We start from the raw sequence: 15948 nt of genomic DNA, 5'->3' as shown, positions 1-15948 counted from the left end.
GTGGGGCGGCGCCGGGAGGATCACCTGCAGAATTCGGGAAATGTCGCACGGCCGTGCCCCGCTGTGAGCTAGCTCTACAATCTTCTGCCGGGTGGAGTCCGGCAGTGGCCGCCCGTTGACAAAAACACCACCGAGCTGATTCACTCCGCTGTGACCTGAGGAAAGGGAGAGGAGAGCAAAGGGGAAAAGAAGAGAGGAGAGCAGAATGAAGAGGAAGAAGAGGGAGAGGAAGGAAGAGGAAGATGAGGGAGAACAAGAAAGGAAGAAGAGGAAAGAGAAAAAGAAGGGGAAGAGGAAGAAAGAGAGGAGGAGGAGGAGGAGGAGACAACCACAATGCATCCTCATCCCCCTGCCAACCTGTGCCAACCTCAGCGATCAGGTTCCTGCTATCGATCAAATAAAAGGACAACAGGACAACCAACCATGCCAGACATTGGACAGCCCAGCCCCAAACAGCCGTGCCCTTGCCCACTGGACTGCAGCAGCAACAGAGTCAGACACATGCCAAGGAACAAGAACACATGGACCTCTCTACCGCCGTAACCCCAGCAGTGTCCCCAGCCCACTGCCCCTCTTCATAAACACTGCAGCCAGCCTCTGAACCCACAAAGCGCTAAGAACCAGCTCTACAAATCTCCCAAAGATCCCCTCTGAGTGTCACCGCAAACCATAGGTTCTACAGATCCCACACTTAACCTTCAAGGTCTCTGCAGTGTTGGAACATTGATAGCAAACCTTACAGCCCTTGAGTGCTCCCTTGGAAGCTAAAATCCAGAAATGTTTGCATTACAGTCCAAACTGGCCAAGGCCTGGCACAAGCACCGAGTTTGGTTTTGTTTGGTTAGAACAGAAGAAGGAAGAGGAGAGAAGAACCAGAGCAGCCAGTCTGTGGCTGGCGAACCCCAGTCCAGGTTTCCGCTCCTCCAGTGTAGACGTGAGAGTCAGAGCCCCGGCTCTGCTTCAGCCACAGACAAGTCCGGCCCCCGCAAGTAAGGCTTAGAGCCGGGAGTCGTTTCGCACCGGCCACTGCTCGCTTTATTTCCGCCGCTGAACTCCGCCCTCCCCTCAGCCAAGGATAGATATTAGCAAAAATCAAAAACAGAAACGAAAAAGAAAAGACCACGTCATAGTGTTCCCCATCCCTCCTTTATCTTTGTATCTCACAACCTCATCCCTGTGGTCCAACCTTGGAGAACAGGGAGAGGGAGTTAGCCCCTTTGTAGCCCCCCTCCCCCAAAACCACAGACACACAAAATAAAGCCAATTGCCAATTTCCACTTCCTTAAAAATCTCCAACCTGCAGCCCCGACTCTAGAGAGCAGCCCTCCTAGGAAAAGACGTGGCTCCCTTTTCAGCTCTCCTCTCCTCTCCTCTCTTCTCCTTGGAGCCTACTGATAAATTGACTCCAGGAGCCTGAGCTTCTTAGCAATAAATAAGCTCCAAATATAGAAGAGGGGGGAAAATATGATGAGCCTCTCTGACATTTGTCTTTAAAATAAAACTAGCTGCACGTCAAGTTTGAGCTTAATTTCTGGAAATAGGCGGAAGTCGCTCCGGATCATGCATGGAAGGCTAATTGAAAAGATCAGTCGGGGCGCTTGTGGCAGCCTTGTCACTTTGTGACAGTGCTCCGCTCCGGGAAATTGCATCGTCACGACAAACGGGACCGTGATAAAACGACCCTTTCCGTCCCTATTTGTAGATCACTCAGACGAGATTGAACTGCACTCGTTTCCCCTTCGAGGGGAGCCGCGTTTTCAGGGTAGCCGAAGGCTTGGGGCTGGGGGGGGGGCCTTACCGAGGTGGGGTGGGGGTGGGGGGCCGGAGCCTCAACTCGATGAGAAGTGACAGGCGTTTGGGGGATCTGGGCTCCGGCCGGGCCCAGCGCAAGCAGGGACATTGCGGGGACACCGCTTCTCCAACAGAGCAAGGCCTGGCCCACGTTTCCGGTTTATCCTAACTTCCTTTTATTGCCTTCCTTTGCCTCGCAAGTTCCATTCACCGCTCCAGCTACGGAGCCCCACCTCTAGGCACAGGGAGCTTCCCGGAAAAAGAAAGGCTGTCCCAGAAAGAGACCGAGAAAGACTTTCCAAACTTCACGCATAGCCACGGCAATTCCCAGTCTGCGAATGCCAAGGCGGGCGCGTGAGGCAGCCTACATCCAGACCTTCCTCCTCACCCATTTCAAAAAATAACAACGTGCCCGCCACCTCCGCAGCTACCGCCGCTGGGTGCTCGCCCAGGAGACGCCAGGGCCAGAGCGCCACTCCCAGCATCGAAATGGCAGCGAGGAAGAGCAGCTCCAAATTCCCCTTCAGAGGTTAAGCCTCAATCATTGTGTCCCTTCCCTAGGGACGGCTGGCGCTCTCGCCCACTGGCGATGATTATGCGCCTAGAACTCGACCGCGAAGCAACTAATAGGAAAACATATGGTGTCAATTTGGACGCTCCGCGCCTCGCGCACACCCGGGAACAGCGGCACAAGCCCTGCGGGCCGGCCCGCGACCCCGCGCCCCTCGGGGCCTGCCAGCCGGGCCGCAGCGGCAAACGCTCAGGGCTGCAAGCCCTGGCTGGGGCCCGCCCGAGAGAGAGCCTGCGGTTGGGGAGTCTGAGCTCCAAGGGGAGAGCCCAGCCGCCGAAAGGGAGCCTACCGGCCAAGCCCTGGGGTGCGGCAGGTTCTGCACAACTACCCCCGCAAAGCTCGCCACCTTTGTGCCCGTTCATCAGCTACGCGCTTACCAGCCCCGGAAGCACCAGGGGGCGACCGGCGTTTCCAGAACAGATGGATAAGGTGCTGGGGACCCTCTTAAGCCTTTGTGGTTCGGCCAGGGAAGGCTGCTAGAAGACCTGGGCCTTTCCACACTCCGAGTTCAGTTGAGCCCTGACGCCTCAACCGTAACTTCAAACCCGGCCTGGTTTCGCTGGGCCTCCAGGTTCCCAGGTCGGAGCTCTAGACTAGCCCTGCCACGTACCAGCACCCACCAACTAAACAGGAAGGTGGGTGGGGGCCCAGGGGGTCTGGGCAGAGGAAAGCAGGGAAGTAGAAGAGCCATAAGTATCAAAGGTGCTCTGGGCCTGGGACTATCAGGACCCAAGCAATTGCAGTTGCCAGGGCAGGGCTTTTCCAGTTCCTGGGCACCCCCTTCCCAGACCCAGTAAACCGCGCTCTCTTCCCGCGCCCTGTAACAGCGAGTTTACCACCCCTACCCTGCTGCAGGCCTGGGGGCTCCTCTTCCCAACCCTTCTAGGCCCATAGGTGGGGTAAGGAGGGGAGGAGCTGCCCTGAGAGTGACTTGGGGAGAGAAGCCCCCCACCCCGCCGAGTTGGTGGAGACTTTCAGTCTTGGCTAAGCCCAAAGGGGCCTCCTTCTCGCGCAACTAGAAGAAGCCTTCGCCCCGCCCTGCTCAGCCCAGCCCCTCTCTCCGGGGTCAGAGCCCGGGCAGGGGCGGGGAGGGGGTGTGAGTTACAGGATTTGGGGGGGATGGGGTTTCTCTACCGCAGCTTCGAAAACTCGGGCTGGCTGTTCTTAAGGGCCCAGCCCCTGCTTCTTCAGTATCGAGAAGAGCAAAGCAAACGCCCTCCCCTCCTGGGCTGCCGGGCGCGGAGGGGGGAGCAGCCGCCGCAGGCCCCGGGCCTCAGTCGGTCGGCGGCCGGGCCAGCGCGGGCGTCGCGAGCCTGTGTCCTCCCCTGACCCTCGGGTCCGCGCACCCCGAGCCCAAAGTCCCAGAAAGATCAGAGGCACTTACTGTTCTGCATGCTGGCTCTGGCTGGGGGCCGCGGGATTCCACGGGGCTCGAATACGGGGCTCTGTTAGAAAATAGGAGTTAATCCCTGGGCAGCTGCATCAGGTAGGCCTGAACTCCCAACCGAGGTGGACCTGGGGCTAGGACAGGAGAATCTCCGTTCCTTAGGAATTGATCTACTCAACCGCTTGGGGCAATCTGAGGGTCACCCAGCTCTGCCTTGCAGTGCATGCAAAAGCTACCCTTTAGGACTTGAAACAAAATACTCGAATATCCCCAATCTGTTTCCCCTACATTCTTTAGCAGTTAACCCTTTAATCAGTAGAACCGATGCCCCAATTTTGAATTTTTTCTTCTATCGGATCTATAGTGAAGAAGCATACTGAAATAGTTTGTTTTGACTGTTTGTGGGTTTTGAGCCCAAAGCAGCCACCACAGAACTTGCCTGAAATCTCGGATGTCTGTCCACTCTCACAATAAAAGGCCTCACACATCTGCGCGCCCCTAGTTAAAGTCTTCCCCCTAAGACAAAACAGAAGGAGAGAAAGGTATATCAAGCTGTGGTTCAACAGCATAGGTCCATGGGCTCTCTGAGTCCCACTCTCAGGAAAAACACATGCATCTAGGGCTCAGTCAAACTGCCATCAAACTCTAAGTCCCAGCATTACACCCACATTCTCAGCGGCATCTCCCACAGAAGTCTCCATCCTTTAAAAGAGGCTGCTCTGGTCTGGTTTGGGAGAATTGGCAAATCTGACAAGTTGGGGTCCCACTTTGCAAAAATATTAAGAACCAGGAAAAGGGAGTAGAGGCCAAGAGTTGAGGTTGAGGGGGTGTGAGGGGAGAGGAATACCTGAAGTTTGGAAAGCAGGGGAAGGGAACCTTGGAACTTCCTGGTGCCAGAGAGTATAGGCTGAAGCAGTTTGGGAGAGCTGCAGGGCCATACTCCCTCCCTTCCTTAAGGAATTTCACAAGACCCCCAGAACCCAACACTCTGCTTACCCCTTTATCTTCCACTCCTCTCCCTACACCAAAAAATCTTCCCAATGGCCCCCTCTCCATCTACCTCCCAGCTTTCTGGGACTTTGAAAGGGGCAAGCCTAACTTTTTATCCCAAACCTCACTTACTGTGATTAACTTCTCTTTTGACGTTTAGATCTTCACCCCTTTTACTGTACTGTGACACACCCTGCCTACCTCGCCTCACTGCTTTAAAAAGTACGAACAGGAGGGGGTGAGCATGGTCGACAAAGCCTACAGACGGCAAACAATGGCTTCTATTCTCCAGCTTTCCTCAAACCCAAGGAGCAAAATCGAGTCTCCCTAACTAGCAACACAGCTTCCAACCAAACGTACCAACAACCCACCAACTCACAAAGGGAACTGAGGGACACTCCTAGCTTCATAAACCCTGACCCAGTGCAGGGTTCCTGGAGGCTGGTCCTGTACGAACCCCTCCCTGCCTTCCCCCCCCCCCCAAAAAAAAAGGCTTTTGGGCAAGTGGAGAAAATAGAAAAGTAATTTCTTGTTATAAATATCTGGAGGTAATTGTGTTACTGGTGTGAGTTGTTAGGGGCTGTAAAAAGATACAACGGCACCGTGGGGAGCTCAATTGGGAAGAGAGAGTTACAATAAAGAGCCCATTCAAGAGGTCTGCCCCCCAAAAAGAGGTAAAATAACAAAATAGTCACAGCATCATTTCTCCGTTTTTTAAAAAATGCATTATTTTTTCTGTTTTACCTATGGTGATTATTGATCTGCCTGCCTGCAAGCAAAGAATTTCAAGAAGCACGTTTTACTCTACAAGGCCATTCCTGGTCTACTTTTTAACCACTTGGTAGATAGCTTAAATCCATAAAAATAAACCGAAAATGAGGACTTTTTCTCAGCATTGGGTAAATACTGGCCACAGCAGACGGCTACTAGTTACCCTTATCTAGGTTGGTTCCCCAATGCTTCCTTCCTGTCTCTCAGTCCCCGCACCCATAGCCATGCCCTGGACAGGCAAAATCTCCAACTCCAATGCAGAATACCCCACCCCACCCAATGCAGGACCCTGAAGCTGCAAAGGAGTAGCAGGTGGGGAGATGGGGAATGGAATTCCCCTAGGAGGGGTAAAACTTCCTGAACTCCACTTTGTAACCCATGCTGTACACAATCACAACAGAATGCCCCCATTCTGGCTGGTAACTTCTTGATACCATTTTTTAAAATTCAGTAGCTGAGCCCAGACAGGCCTTGTTGATTAGTTTTCGAAGCAGCTGGGAAGGTGGTAGTATTTCAAATTCCAGTTCTGCTCCATTCCCCCTTCCCTCTCGCTAAGAAGCTATCTAATTACTTAAGTTAACGTGAACACTAAGTGCAGAGGCAACCCGGGAAGTGGGGCACATCGACACCCGGAAGCAGTCCTGTGCACCGGAGAGGGCAGACCCCCAACTGCAGCCTGAGCCCCCCAGCTCAGCCCGAGGCTCTGTACGGCCTCGCTGGGGCCATAGACCCACATCCTGAACGAAGGCGTCTCCAGACATTTTGGAGTCGTCCCGGCCTTGGACCACGAGACCGCTGGACCACTGCCCCCACCTCTCTGTCCCCAACACAAGCCTCAGTTTTCAAATGCTGTTGTTATTTTAATTACTTAATTCTCAAATTCCATCCCCAAACTCTTTAACTGGGGTAAAGGGGAGAGCTCACTCTTGGTCTTCCCGCCCCCAGCCAAAAGAGGAATTAGCAATTAAGATGACAAAGTTTTACTCTCTAGGGCCAAATAAGATAACAACTAATCAAACTGCCTTCAGACGTTTGCAAAGGTCACTGGCTATAAAAAATGTAATGTCAACGGCAACAACTATTATTTCTCTTCAGTAAACTCGTCAGGCTTTCAAGCTCTTTGCCTTTCATTTCATTTTCTGCTCCCAGCCCCTACCAAACCCTTCCCAAGTTCGAGTTAAACGTCCAAAATGCCTTAAGGAGCTTGGGAGAGTATAAGGAAAATAAAAAGGAAGGAAGAAAGAAACCACGTTCACTTTGTTTTTAAACTTTCTAGAAATCGCTCATGAATGAAGAGCCGGGTTTTAGCACTCGAAAAAGAAAGCATTTCCACTTGAAATTCAACTCCATTTCCCCCAATTACACTTGCTAAAATTCAGGGCTATTATGGCGCAGGGAGACTGAGAAAATCTGCACAAGGAAAGAGGCAACAACTTTATGAACTTTGAAAAGACACTTTTCCTCCTGGGATCTTAGAATCGAAAGCTCTCAAATTACTCCGACTAATTAGCTGGGAGAGGAAGTGATCAGACGAGGGGGAAAGCCAATGCTTCATGTAGATTTATTTTCAAGGCCTTACCTAGAAAAACATAAGAGGATTCGGAGTAAAACAAACAAAAGAGCAAACCACCTCTGCACCTCAAAACCTGCTGAAATCCTAACACCTGGTGCGACTGGAGCAGAGGAAAACAAGGAAAAATACCCACCAAGCACAGGGGGCCAGAGGACAGGGAAGAGCCCCAGCCTCCGCAGGGCGAGGGAGATGAGAGTCTGGGAAAGCCTGGGGAGCAGAGAGTTTTCAAGTTCCGAGCTCCGCGCTCCAATGGAGTTGGGGGCAAGAGCCCGGGGGCTGGATGGAAGCTGACAAGTCCTCCCGCTCGGCTCTGAGCTCCCTCGGAGCGCGCGTCCCACCGCCTTGGCCTGGTGGCTTCCTTCCCGGCTCGCGCTAGCTCGCTCTTCCTTCTGCCTCCAGCGTGCGGCTGTCTTGCCGACTGACTCCGCTCCGGCTGGTGGCGGGCGCGGTGCCCCCTCGGCGCTGGAGTGCAGGCTGACTCTTCTGCGCCGGAGTCCAGTGCGGCACAAAGCCCGAGGGTCGGCGGGAGGGCGGAGACGCGGCAAGCCGGTTCCCTCGGCGATTCCTCGGAGCGCCCGCTCTCTGCGCGCTCGCTGGGCCTCGGGCTGGACAAAGCAGCCGGTAGCGGTTGCTCTCTGCGGCCGTTCCAGGGCCTTGGACACCACAGAGCCTCTTCGTCTTTTCCCGCGGGTCGGGAGCATTGGGCGACGATGGGGCCGGGAGCCGCGGCTGCTGCCGCGCCTGGAGTCTCCCTTCTTCCCGCGAGCTCAGCCCGCGCTGGCGCCGGCGCTGGCGCTGGGGCAGAGCTGGCCGCCCGCCCCGAGCCCTGCGCTGCTCCCGCTCGCCGGCAGTCGCCCTCCGACGCGGGCTTTCGCTGGAAGTAGAAAGTTTGGGCTCCTGCGTGGAAACTTCTCCGGCCCAACTCTCCCGGCGTAGCAGTGGGGGAGGGGACTGGCGAGAGGGGAGGAAGGAAGGGGGGAGGAAGGGGGAGACCTGTCTGAATATTGCAATAAAAATAAAGCGAGAAGAAAGAAGCGGACTCACCTTTATGAGGCATCCTCTCTGGTTGTCACAGTTCCTGTCAAGAGTTCTGTTTGGTTGGGGTTTTTTGTGCTGCTGTTGTTGCTTAAAGACCACAATGGTTTGAAATGACGGTGTTTTAAAGGAGTTGCTGGTGAGAGTTTTCTCCACGGATGTTGCTGGGTTGGTGTATGAGAGCAATTCTCAGATTCCTGGGAAGGAGACAGAGATTGACAATAAAATGGGTTGTCAGCGGCTGGAGAGTGAGAGATAAAGAGTGTGGGTGAGGGAAGTGGCTGCAGCCAGCACACCTATGCTGATTGGTGATGGCTCAAGTGTGTTAATGTGTGTGTGCCGGCGCCCGGCCTCGCCTCCACCGCTCCTCACTGGCCCATTAGCGAAGCCTGACCTCTGTCATCATCCTCCAGCAAAACACTTCCTCCTGAGCCTGAACCAGAGCGGGAAATGAGGCCGAGCCACGGTTCGCTTTTCAAACCCACTAATCACTCCGCAACATGCAAATGCACTGCTCGCTCTCACACAAAATATTGCTTTATGCAAAGCAGCGCCGGGGCCTCGCGCCAGCCGATTGGATGTTCCCTCTCCCCGCCTGGTGCAATTGGTCCGTTTGTTTGAATATGAATACACTTGTTTTCGGCTCCGCCGGTGGGTCCCGACTCCTCTCCCCGGCGCAGGGCCCCCGAGCCCGGGCTCTGGCGCTCGCCCGCATCTCCCCGCTCCGCGCACGCCGAGAGTCGGCGCGGCCCGCCCTGCTGCCGCGAACTTGAGAGATGAAGTGAAGGCTTCTGGGTTGGGGGTCGCGCCCCGACTCCCCCTAAGCTGGGCGCGAGACTCCCAGCCCACGGAGGGCGCAAGTTTCTGTGCTGTCCTTTCTTGCCAACTCCAGGACAGAGTGGCCTGCCGCCCTGACCCCGCCCGCCCCCACCCCATCCCGGCCTGGGCCCCAAGACGCAGAGCACAGCGGCTGCCGCACCCCAGCCCACCTGGCCCCTTGGAAGAAGAAGAAAGAGGCGGGAGCGTCACTGGGTCCTGGCAGCTCCATTCCAGCTGCGGAGGCCGCGGTGAAGCCTAGGCCGAGAGGAGGTTGCCTGGCCGAGAACTAAACGAGGCCAGCGGCCTCCCCAGCCCAAGCCTCCAGGGCCTGTCCAATCCTCCACCCCGTTCCCCCGGCCCTTTCTTCTCTCTCCTTTCGGAAGCCGCGGTGCGCAGCGGAGCGGAGGGACAGCTCCGGCTGGAGAGGCCCAAGTAAACACGCCACTTACTTTGTGTACAGAGGGTTCTTGTGAAAAGCCCTGAAGAGTCCTCACCAAACACTCACCAACTTCTCCCACGTGCCATTTGTTGACTAAGTGCGGCTGCTTTTCGCGGCGCCCGAGAGGAGGGGAAGCCAGGGGAGATGAGAGGGGAGGGGGAGTGGAAGCCTGGGTGGGGGGGCGGATGACCAATGCTGGGAGAGATTCTCTCTCTCTCTCTCTCTCTGTGTGTGTGTGTGTGTGTGTGTGTGTGTCTGTGTTTGTGTGTGTGTGTGTGTCCCACCGGCGATGTCGGTATGTCAGCGTGTGTGCCACCGGTCATCTGTGTGTGGTGCGTGTGTCTCCGCACCACGACTCCCTCTCCTGGGTCTGCGCAGTCCACGGAGGCAGCTCCCCTTCAGCTGTTGCCAGAAAACCGGGGAGGAAAGTAAGTAAATGGCTTTTCTCTTCTGACCACACACCAGAAGTCCATTTGTTGAATGCCGCACGATTAGGACACACCTCAGTACACTCCAAAGGCGCCCCTCGGAGCCTGCAGTTAAGGTGACAGGAGAGCGAGCGAATGCCTGGTCCTGCACTGTCCGGAGCTCTCTCGGCAGCTTCGGGCCATGGAGCCGGCTGCAGGACACACTCCAGGACCGGGCAAGGGGGAATGGGGCTGGAGAGCTGAGGCAGGGAGGCTGAAATGAAGCCGCCGCAGGGTACGCTAGACTCTTCTTGACTTAGGGAAAGCGCTGAAAGTCAAAGCCCATCAATAAAATCTGCGCGTCCTGAACTCGCTGCTGACAGGCCGCGTCGCCGCAGCACCTGGGAGCCGGGACAGTGAGGACGCTGCAAGCCGCCCTGGGCCGCCGGGCCACGTGTGGGCCTCACCCTCTCGTTCCTGCCCTGGACCCAGCAGCGCCGCGACCAAGGAGCCCGGGTAGGGCGGGAAGCAGAGGCCTCCCCGGCCCTAGTCAGAGTTAGGGTCTCACAACCCTCTCCCCTCCCCAGGCCGGGGAGGGCTGCCGGCTCTAACCCTTCCCGCGGCCCAGAAGCTCGCAGCGCGGGGAGGAAACCCGGGTCAGAGGCGAAGGAGGTGGCGCCGGGTGTACAGGTCCTCGGCCTCCTGTGCGAGGTTTCATTTCGCAGGAGCGCGACTTTCGGAGGATGCCGGGAAGTGGGGCCGCGGCCCTGAGTCCCAGACCAGCAAAAGTCGGTCTTCTCTTTCTCTCTCCTTTTACGTTTCAAGCGAGCATTAAAGAAGCTTGGACTCAAGACTCAAGTCCGCTGTGCAAGAGCGAGGGACTTGGGGGGAGGGGTGGGGGCAGTGATTCTGTCCGAACTGGAGGCGAGTATCATTTTTACAACCTCTCAATTAGCGGCCGAGTGGATTAGCACCTTCTTAAGCTTTGCCTCGGAAAGAAGCAGCCGTAATCTTGTTGCTATTTCCCCCCAGGGCACTGGCTCTTTGAATCAGCTCCTTCTCCCACCCCTCCAACCCCCATCTCTCTGCGGAGAAAAGTTTTAACAAAAAATCAGAAAAGGCAAGGAGCGAGGAGTGAATGCCACTGACGTCATTGGGTGGGGAAGGGGGCTCGGGGAAAGACTCCTGGAAACTCCTCCGCACAAACAAAAAACAAAAAGGACTTGGCCGCTTCCCATGTGTCAATATTTGGGGAGGGGAGCTCAACCCCAGAAAGAGGCCGAGTTTTCAAAGTTTAAGGAGAGAGGGTTGAGGGCGAGATTTCCTGGTTCTCTCTGGACTGGTCTCAAGGAGGGTGGGGGTGCTGTTCTGCCTCGTGGGTAGCCTCACTCCCTCCTGCCAAGTACCCGCTCCGGGGGTGACGCGGCCTGGGGGTGTGGGGGTCGAGACTGAGGTGTGGAAGCGGTCGCCAGAGGTGTGTACAAAACCGAGACAACTCGCAGGTCGCCATTTTAATTGCGGCTACCAACTCACCGGAGGCCCACTTGCTGTCCTCCAAGGCGCGGGGGGCGGAGGGGATTGCGCTTTAGGTACTGTCTCGCCTTTCCCCGCCTCTCCACATGCCCCTGTAACCCCCACCCCACCCTCCGCCCCCTGTGGCCAGAGGGAGGACCTCTCAGGCCGAAGGGTGCGTTCCTGCGGGGGCCGCCGGGGTCTTCCCACCCGGTAGAGGGGCTGTCTGCGTGGCGGGAGTCCCGCTGGGGTACTGTGGCTCGCCAGAGCCTGCCCAGAGCTTCTACCCAGTATTGATGCGTCAACATAAGGTCAGGCAAGCATCTCACCCGCACTGGTCTCTGGCATTCCCCTGTGCCCACCCCATCAGACCTTCGGGGAGGCAAAGAAGTGCCCACTTCTGGGGGGATGTGCCTCCAGCTCCCAGCTTCAGAACCAAGAGTCTCCCATCCGGAGTTCTGACACCTCCGAATTCTCTCTTTCCCCGGCCAAGCAGAGGCGCAGCGCCGGCGCGCTGGAAAGGGTGAAGACTGGCATTTCTTTGGAGGAGGAAAGTCTTGGCAGACACCTGCGTCACTTTGTAGTGCCCCAAACGTCTCTCTCTTTGCAGACCCTGGGAAGGTGGGATCCCTGGTCCGCGGAGCTGGCAAACGGGTCCAGTGAGCACTAAAAGCAAAGGCTCCCACCCTGGCCGCCAAGTCCCAGGTGCCTCCCCCGCTTCCAGGCCTTTGTCCCTCTCCTTTCTCCAGCAACCTGCCGGTTCCCGCTAACCCGGCAGCTTCACTGATCCCAGAGCCTAGAAAATCCAAGAAGATCCCAGAGACGCCCCGTGGCGCCTCCAGGCTGTGGCCACTGCTCAGCTGCGGGGGAAGCCGCTGTGCCCTCGCCCTTCCTTGCCTCCTGCCAAATGGCCAGTGCTAGGGGCTCCCTGGGTTCCGTCCTCAGTCCTCTTCCATTCACTCTGGGAGGCCAGTTTCTCTCTCTCTCTCTCTCTCTCTCTCACTGTCTCTTTCTCTCTCTCTCTCTCTCTCTCTCTGTCTTCTCCCTGCCCACCCCCGAAATACCTTTAAAATAACATTGTCCAGTGGAGTCTCCCACCAAAGGGATTCCTAGCAGCCCAGCGGGCCAGACTCCCAAGGCTTTGCTTCCTAGTCCCTCCATGCTGTTGTCCAGATAGGAGCTAGGTTTAAAACTCCTGACCTGTAGAACAACTGGAATCAGCGGCACTCTCCGATTTTTGCAAATAGGGTTCCTAGGAAAGTTTGCTTTCCATTTCATCACCCTGAGACGATCCCCCTCATCTCTCTTTTCCCTGTGACCTCTGCCCCCAAGAAGCAAGAGTTCAGCTTCAAAGGAAAAGCAAGCAAGCCAAGGCCACCTCAGTCCCTTCTCCTTGGATATCCCCTCTCTAAACCGCTGCCCGTTCTAAAGGCCAACGACCCGGTCCTGCGATTTGTCCCGTTGTGGACCTGGGAACAGGCAGGCGGGAACTGGGAGCTTTACTGGGGGATTTGAGGCTGGGGAGGAGGAGGGAGCAAATGTCATGGCTGGCTCGCTGGAGCAGCCAGGGAACCGGAGTTAAGCGCATCCTGACGGGCTTTTAAAATGACATTGATTAGGACAAGCTGTTCCCAACCCCAGTAAGAGTTAATCTGCCTGTTAATCAAGGCACTAAGGGGCTCAATGCGAGTTTTATTAGCGACAGGAGAACAGAGGCCGCAGCCAGGGATCAAAAGCCGGGATCCCATATATTTGTCAACGCTATCTCCAAAAAAAAAAAAAAGTATTTTCAATTAGAAAACAATTCGGCGCTTTTCATCACTTCCTAACCCTAGCCCAGTCTCACAGAGGGTGACTTCCAAACCTGGCTAGCGGGGAAAACCGCTGCCGGGGGACAGAGGGGCGGACAGGAACTGCGGGTTGGCTCGGCCGAGTGCGGCAGGGGAGAATTTAAGAATCCTCAGCCCGCGGCCCGGATGCCTCTGATTCCTCACGAGAGGAAAGGGAATGAAAAATGAAGCAACAAATGACACCACCCAGGCTGGCAGCCCTCCTTCCCCTCCAGACCCCGCTCCTCAGGCCGGGCTCTGGCGCCGAGTGGTGTCCAGATCCTGCACGCGCGGCGCGACCCGCAGGAAAGTTTGTGCAGCGAGAGTGACTCTCCTTCCGCCTCGCGCGCGCTGCCCCCTTCTGCCCCGGAGGGGCGTTGGGTTGCCTTCGGTTTTCCTTTCCAGTTCTAAAATAAACTCCGGGCCCTGGGGAAATCTGAATAGTAATTCCAATCAACCAAATTCTGTGAGAGGGTCTGAGGAAAAAAAGACAAGCCTATCACGGGCGCCCTCCGATCACGAAGGGCACCGGCATGAGAAAGCGACAGAGGTCTTCGGCTCGCCCTGGGCGCGGGGCGAGGACTCTGGTCAGAGGTAATTATGTCACCGCGTTTTCTCGCCGTGACAGCCGAATAAACACAATCTCCAATAAACATCTCTAATGAGGGAGGAGGCCCGAGGATGGCTGGGTTTGATTTATGACTGGAGGAGAAGGTCCACTTCCCACTACGAAGCGGGCAACCTGCTCGCCGCCCAGCTCCAGGAAGAGGAACCCGCGGAAGAGAGGATCCCGGCCAGGTAAGGCTCGCGGCCGGACGGCCACTGCGCTCGTCCCCCGTTTCCAGGTGAGGTGAGGTGAGCAGGGGGCGGCCACCGCTCGGAGTCGGGCGGCGGTCCCAAACACCTGTCACAGGTGACTGAGCTCCGAAGGTGCTACCAGAAGACCTAGAAAGAGGGCGCAGGAGCGCGAGTGGGGGTGGGGGGTTGGGGGCTAGCCGGGGCCTGGCCCAGAGGCCGCCCCAAACTCCCGGGCGGGGTTCTCCGGTGCCCCGCCTAAGCCGGCCTGGGCGTCTCCAGCCGCTTTTAGGGCTGGGCTCTCAGGACTTTCGCCCGGCTGAACCACGAGTTAGCCTAAGTTTGTGTCTTCCCTTCCCTGACCTACTTCGCGGACACTTCCGGCCCCCGGCTCCGGCCCTCCAGGGGCCGCAGGGTGGTGGGCGCTGCTCTTTCCTGGGTTTGGCGGCTCGGCTCCCATGGCGCCCGCGCGCTTCCCGCCTAGGCAGCCAGCGCAGCGCCCGCAGTAACCCGAGCCCGCGTTCTAGCTCAGTGAGAATCGCTAATTATTAGGTCTTCCGAAGTGAAGCTCAAATCACACGCTGGGGCTTTACGCGCTGCTCAGCTCTGTGGGCCTTATTCTTTCGTACTCCGCGTCTTTCTGAGAAACGAACCTCATCTCTAGACTTTGTTGCGGTCCAGCCATCTACACTTTGCAACCGCGGGAAACTTCTGCTGTACCTCGCCCGACCCGCGACGGAGTGTCTCTAAGCGCTCCAGGCGCGGGTACGGACTTTCCCAAGCGTGAATGTCGTGAACTGCGACGCAGAGGAGGTCTAGATGCAAAGTGCGTCCCCACCTCCTGCATTTTTCGCGGTCGCGAGTGGCTTTAGCAGACAGCAGCAGTAGACTCCCGCCCCCTACTCCCAGCTCAGGGCCGGACTGGAAGTCCACTCTTGGGAGTGGAACATTTTGCTACTTTTGCAGAAGAGCACACTCCGCAAAGACAAGTCCCTCCTCCACCCCTCTTCCTATCCCTCCCTCAGTAACTCCCTTCCATCTTTGTTTGCCTCCTTTTAAAAGCAAAAATCAAGCCCCGGGGCCACTTGGGGCGGGCTTTGATTTGGGGACACCAGTCGCGGGCAGCGGAGAGGCGCCGCGGGCCCCGAGCCCGGCCGGGGCCGGAGCCCGGGCGGTTACCTGGGAGCGGAGGGCTGGGAGGCAGGTGAGCCTGGCAGCGCCGGTTCCCACACTTCTCACCGCCGCTCGGCAGGGGAAGTGGCAGATCTGACAGCCGCGTTCTACGCGAGGACCTGCCCCAGAGTTTAAATGTCAATGATAAGAAAAGAGGGTGCTCAGGCAGGCGCTAACTTTCCTTAATATCCACGCCAGCGCCCTCCTCATTGGCTGCCGGGTCCGCGTGACGTCATGGCAGCTAGAGTTGGGCACAGCTCCGCGCAGACTGGCTTTCCTGCGGGGCGGGAGCCTACTCCTCCCCACCCAGGGTCCGGCCGGCTCCAACCCCTGCTCTGGCCTTCCTTGGCCCGGCCTGTGACTGCCCTAGCCCGGCCCGGCCCGGCCCGGCCTGGCCCGCCCTCCTGTAGGGCGCAGAGTTGATCCCCAGGAAACCAGTCTTGCCGAGTGCGCTCCTCCGCACCGTCGGGCACGAGGGCTCCAAGATCTGTGCCCCTAGGCTGGCCAGCTACTTCTCTGGGTAACCAACCTGTCCCCCCCCTCCGATCCCAAGGGAATCACTTCATCGGAGAGACCTGAAGGCCGCGCCGGGATTGAGAGGCACTTTTGGCAGCAATCATTTTTAGGAGGAATTCGAGGCTCGATGAGTACCCCCAACCTGGCCCTCGAGCCCTCAAGTCACTAGCTGGGCACAGACGGGGACTCCGGGAAGAGGACCAGCGACCCCTTTTTCAGGGCTAGGCCAAAGGTCTCGCCCTGAGACGAGGGCGTTCTCGTCTGCTGGGTTCTCAAGAGAGGGAAGCCCTAAAGGGGGCCTGCCCGGGCTTCCCTCGCCCCCTGGCTGAAAGGCTCCAAA

General features: G+C 57.1%; 1 protein-coding gene across 11 annotated transcripts in view; it reads right to left on the bottom strand.

Moving 5' to 3' along the window:
- Window positions 1–15251, bottom strand: part of PAX6 (paired box 6) — a 29216-nt gene extending 13965 nt beyond the window's left edge. For 2 of the 11 annotated variants that reach the window (XM_011965583.1, XM_011965591.1), the window contains exons 1-5: window positions 15099–15251; window positions 8128–8315; window positions 4189–4265; window positions 3747–3807; window positions 25–155 (exon numbers count right to left, since the gene is read on the bottom strand). In XM_011965583.1, coding sequence (XP_011820973.1) covers window positions 25–155; window positions 3747–3756 — 141 coding nt within the window. In that variant the 5' untranslated portion in view covers window positions 3757–3807; window positions 4189–4265; window positions 8128–8315; window positions 15099–15251. Of the gene's footprint in view, window positions 1–24; window positions 1548–3746; window positions 3808–4188; window positions 4266–7216; window positions 7968–8127; window positions 8978–9386; window positions 9644–9878; window positions 10611–15098 lie in introns of those variants that run through there. The other 9 variants (XM_011965584.1, XM_011965592.1, XM_011965588.1 and 6 more) reach the window with 8 other exon arrangements.
- Window positions 15252–15948: the final 697 nt, after the last annotated feature.

Source organism: Mandrillus leucophaeus, unplaced genomic scaffold, assembly GCF_000951045.1.
Source record: "Mandrillus leucophaeus isolate KB7577 unplaced genomic scaffold, Mleu.le_1.0 Scaffold73, whole genome shotgun sequence".
Lineage (NCBI taxonomy): Eukaryota > Metazoa > Chordata > Mammalia > Primates > Cercopithecidae > Mandrillus > Mandrillus leucophaeus.
Note: the sequence above shows the minus strand (reverse complement) of the source record. Positions and strands in the feature narration are given on the sequence as shown.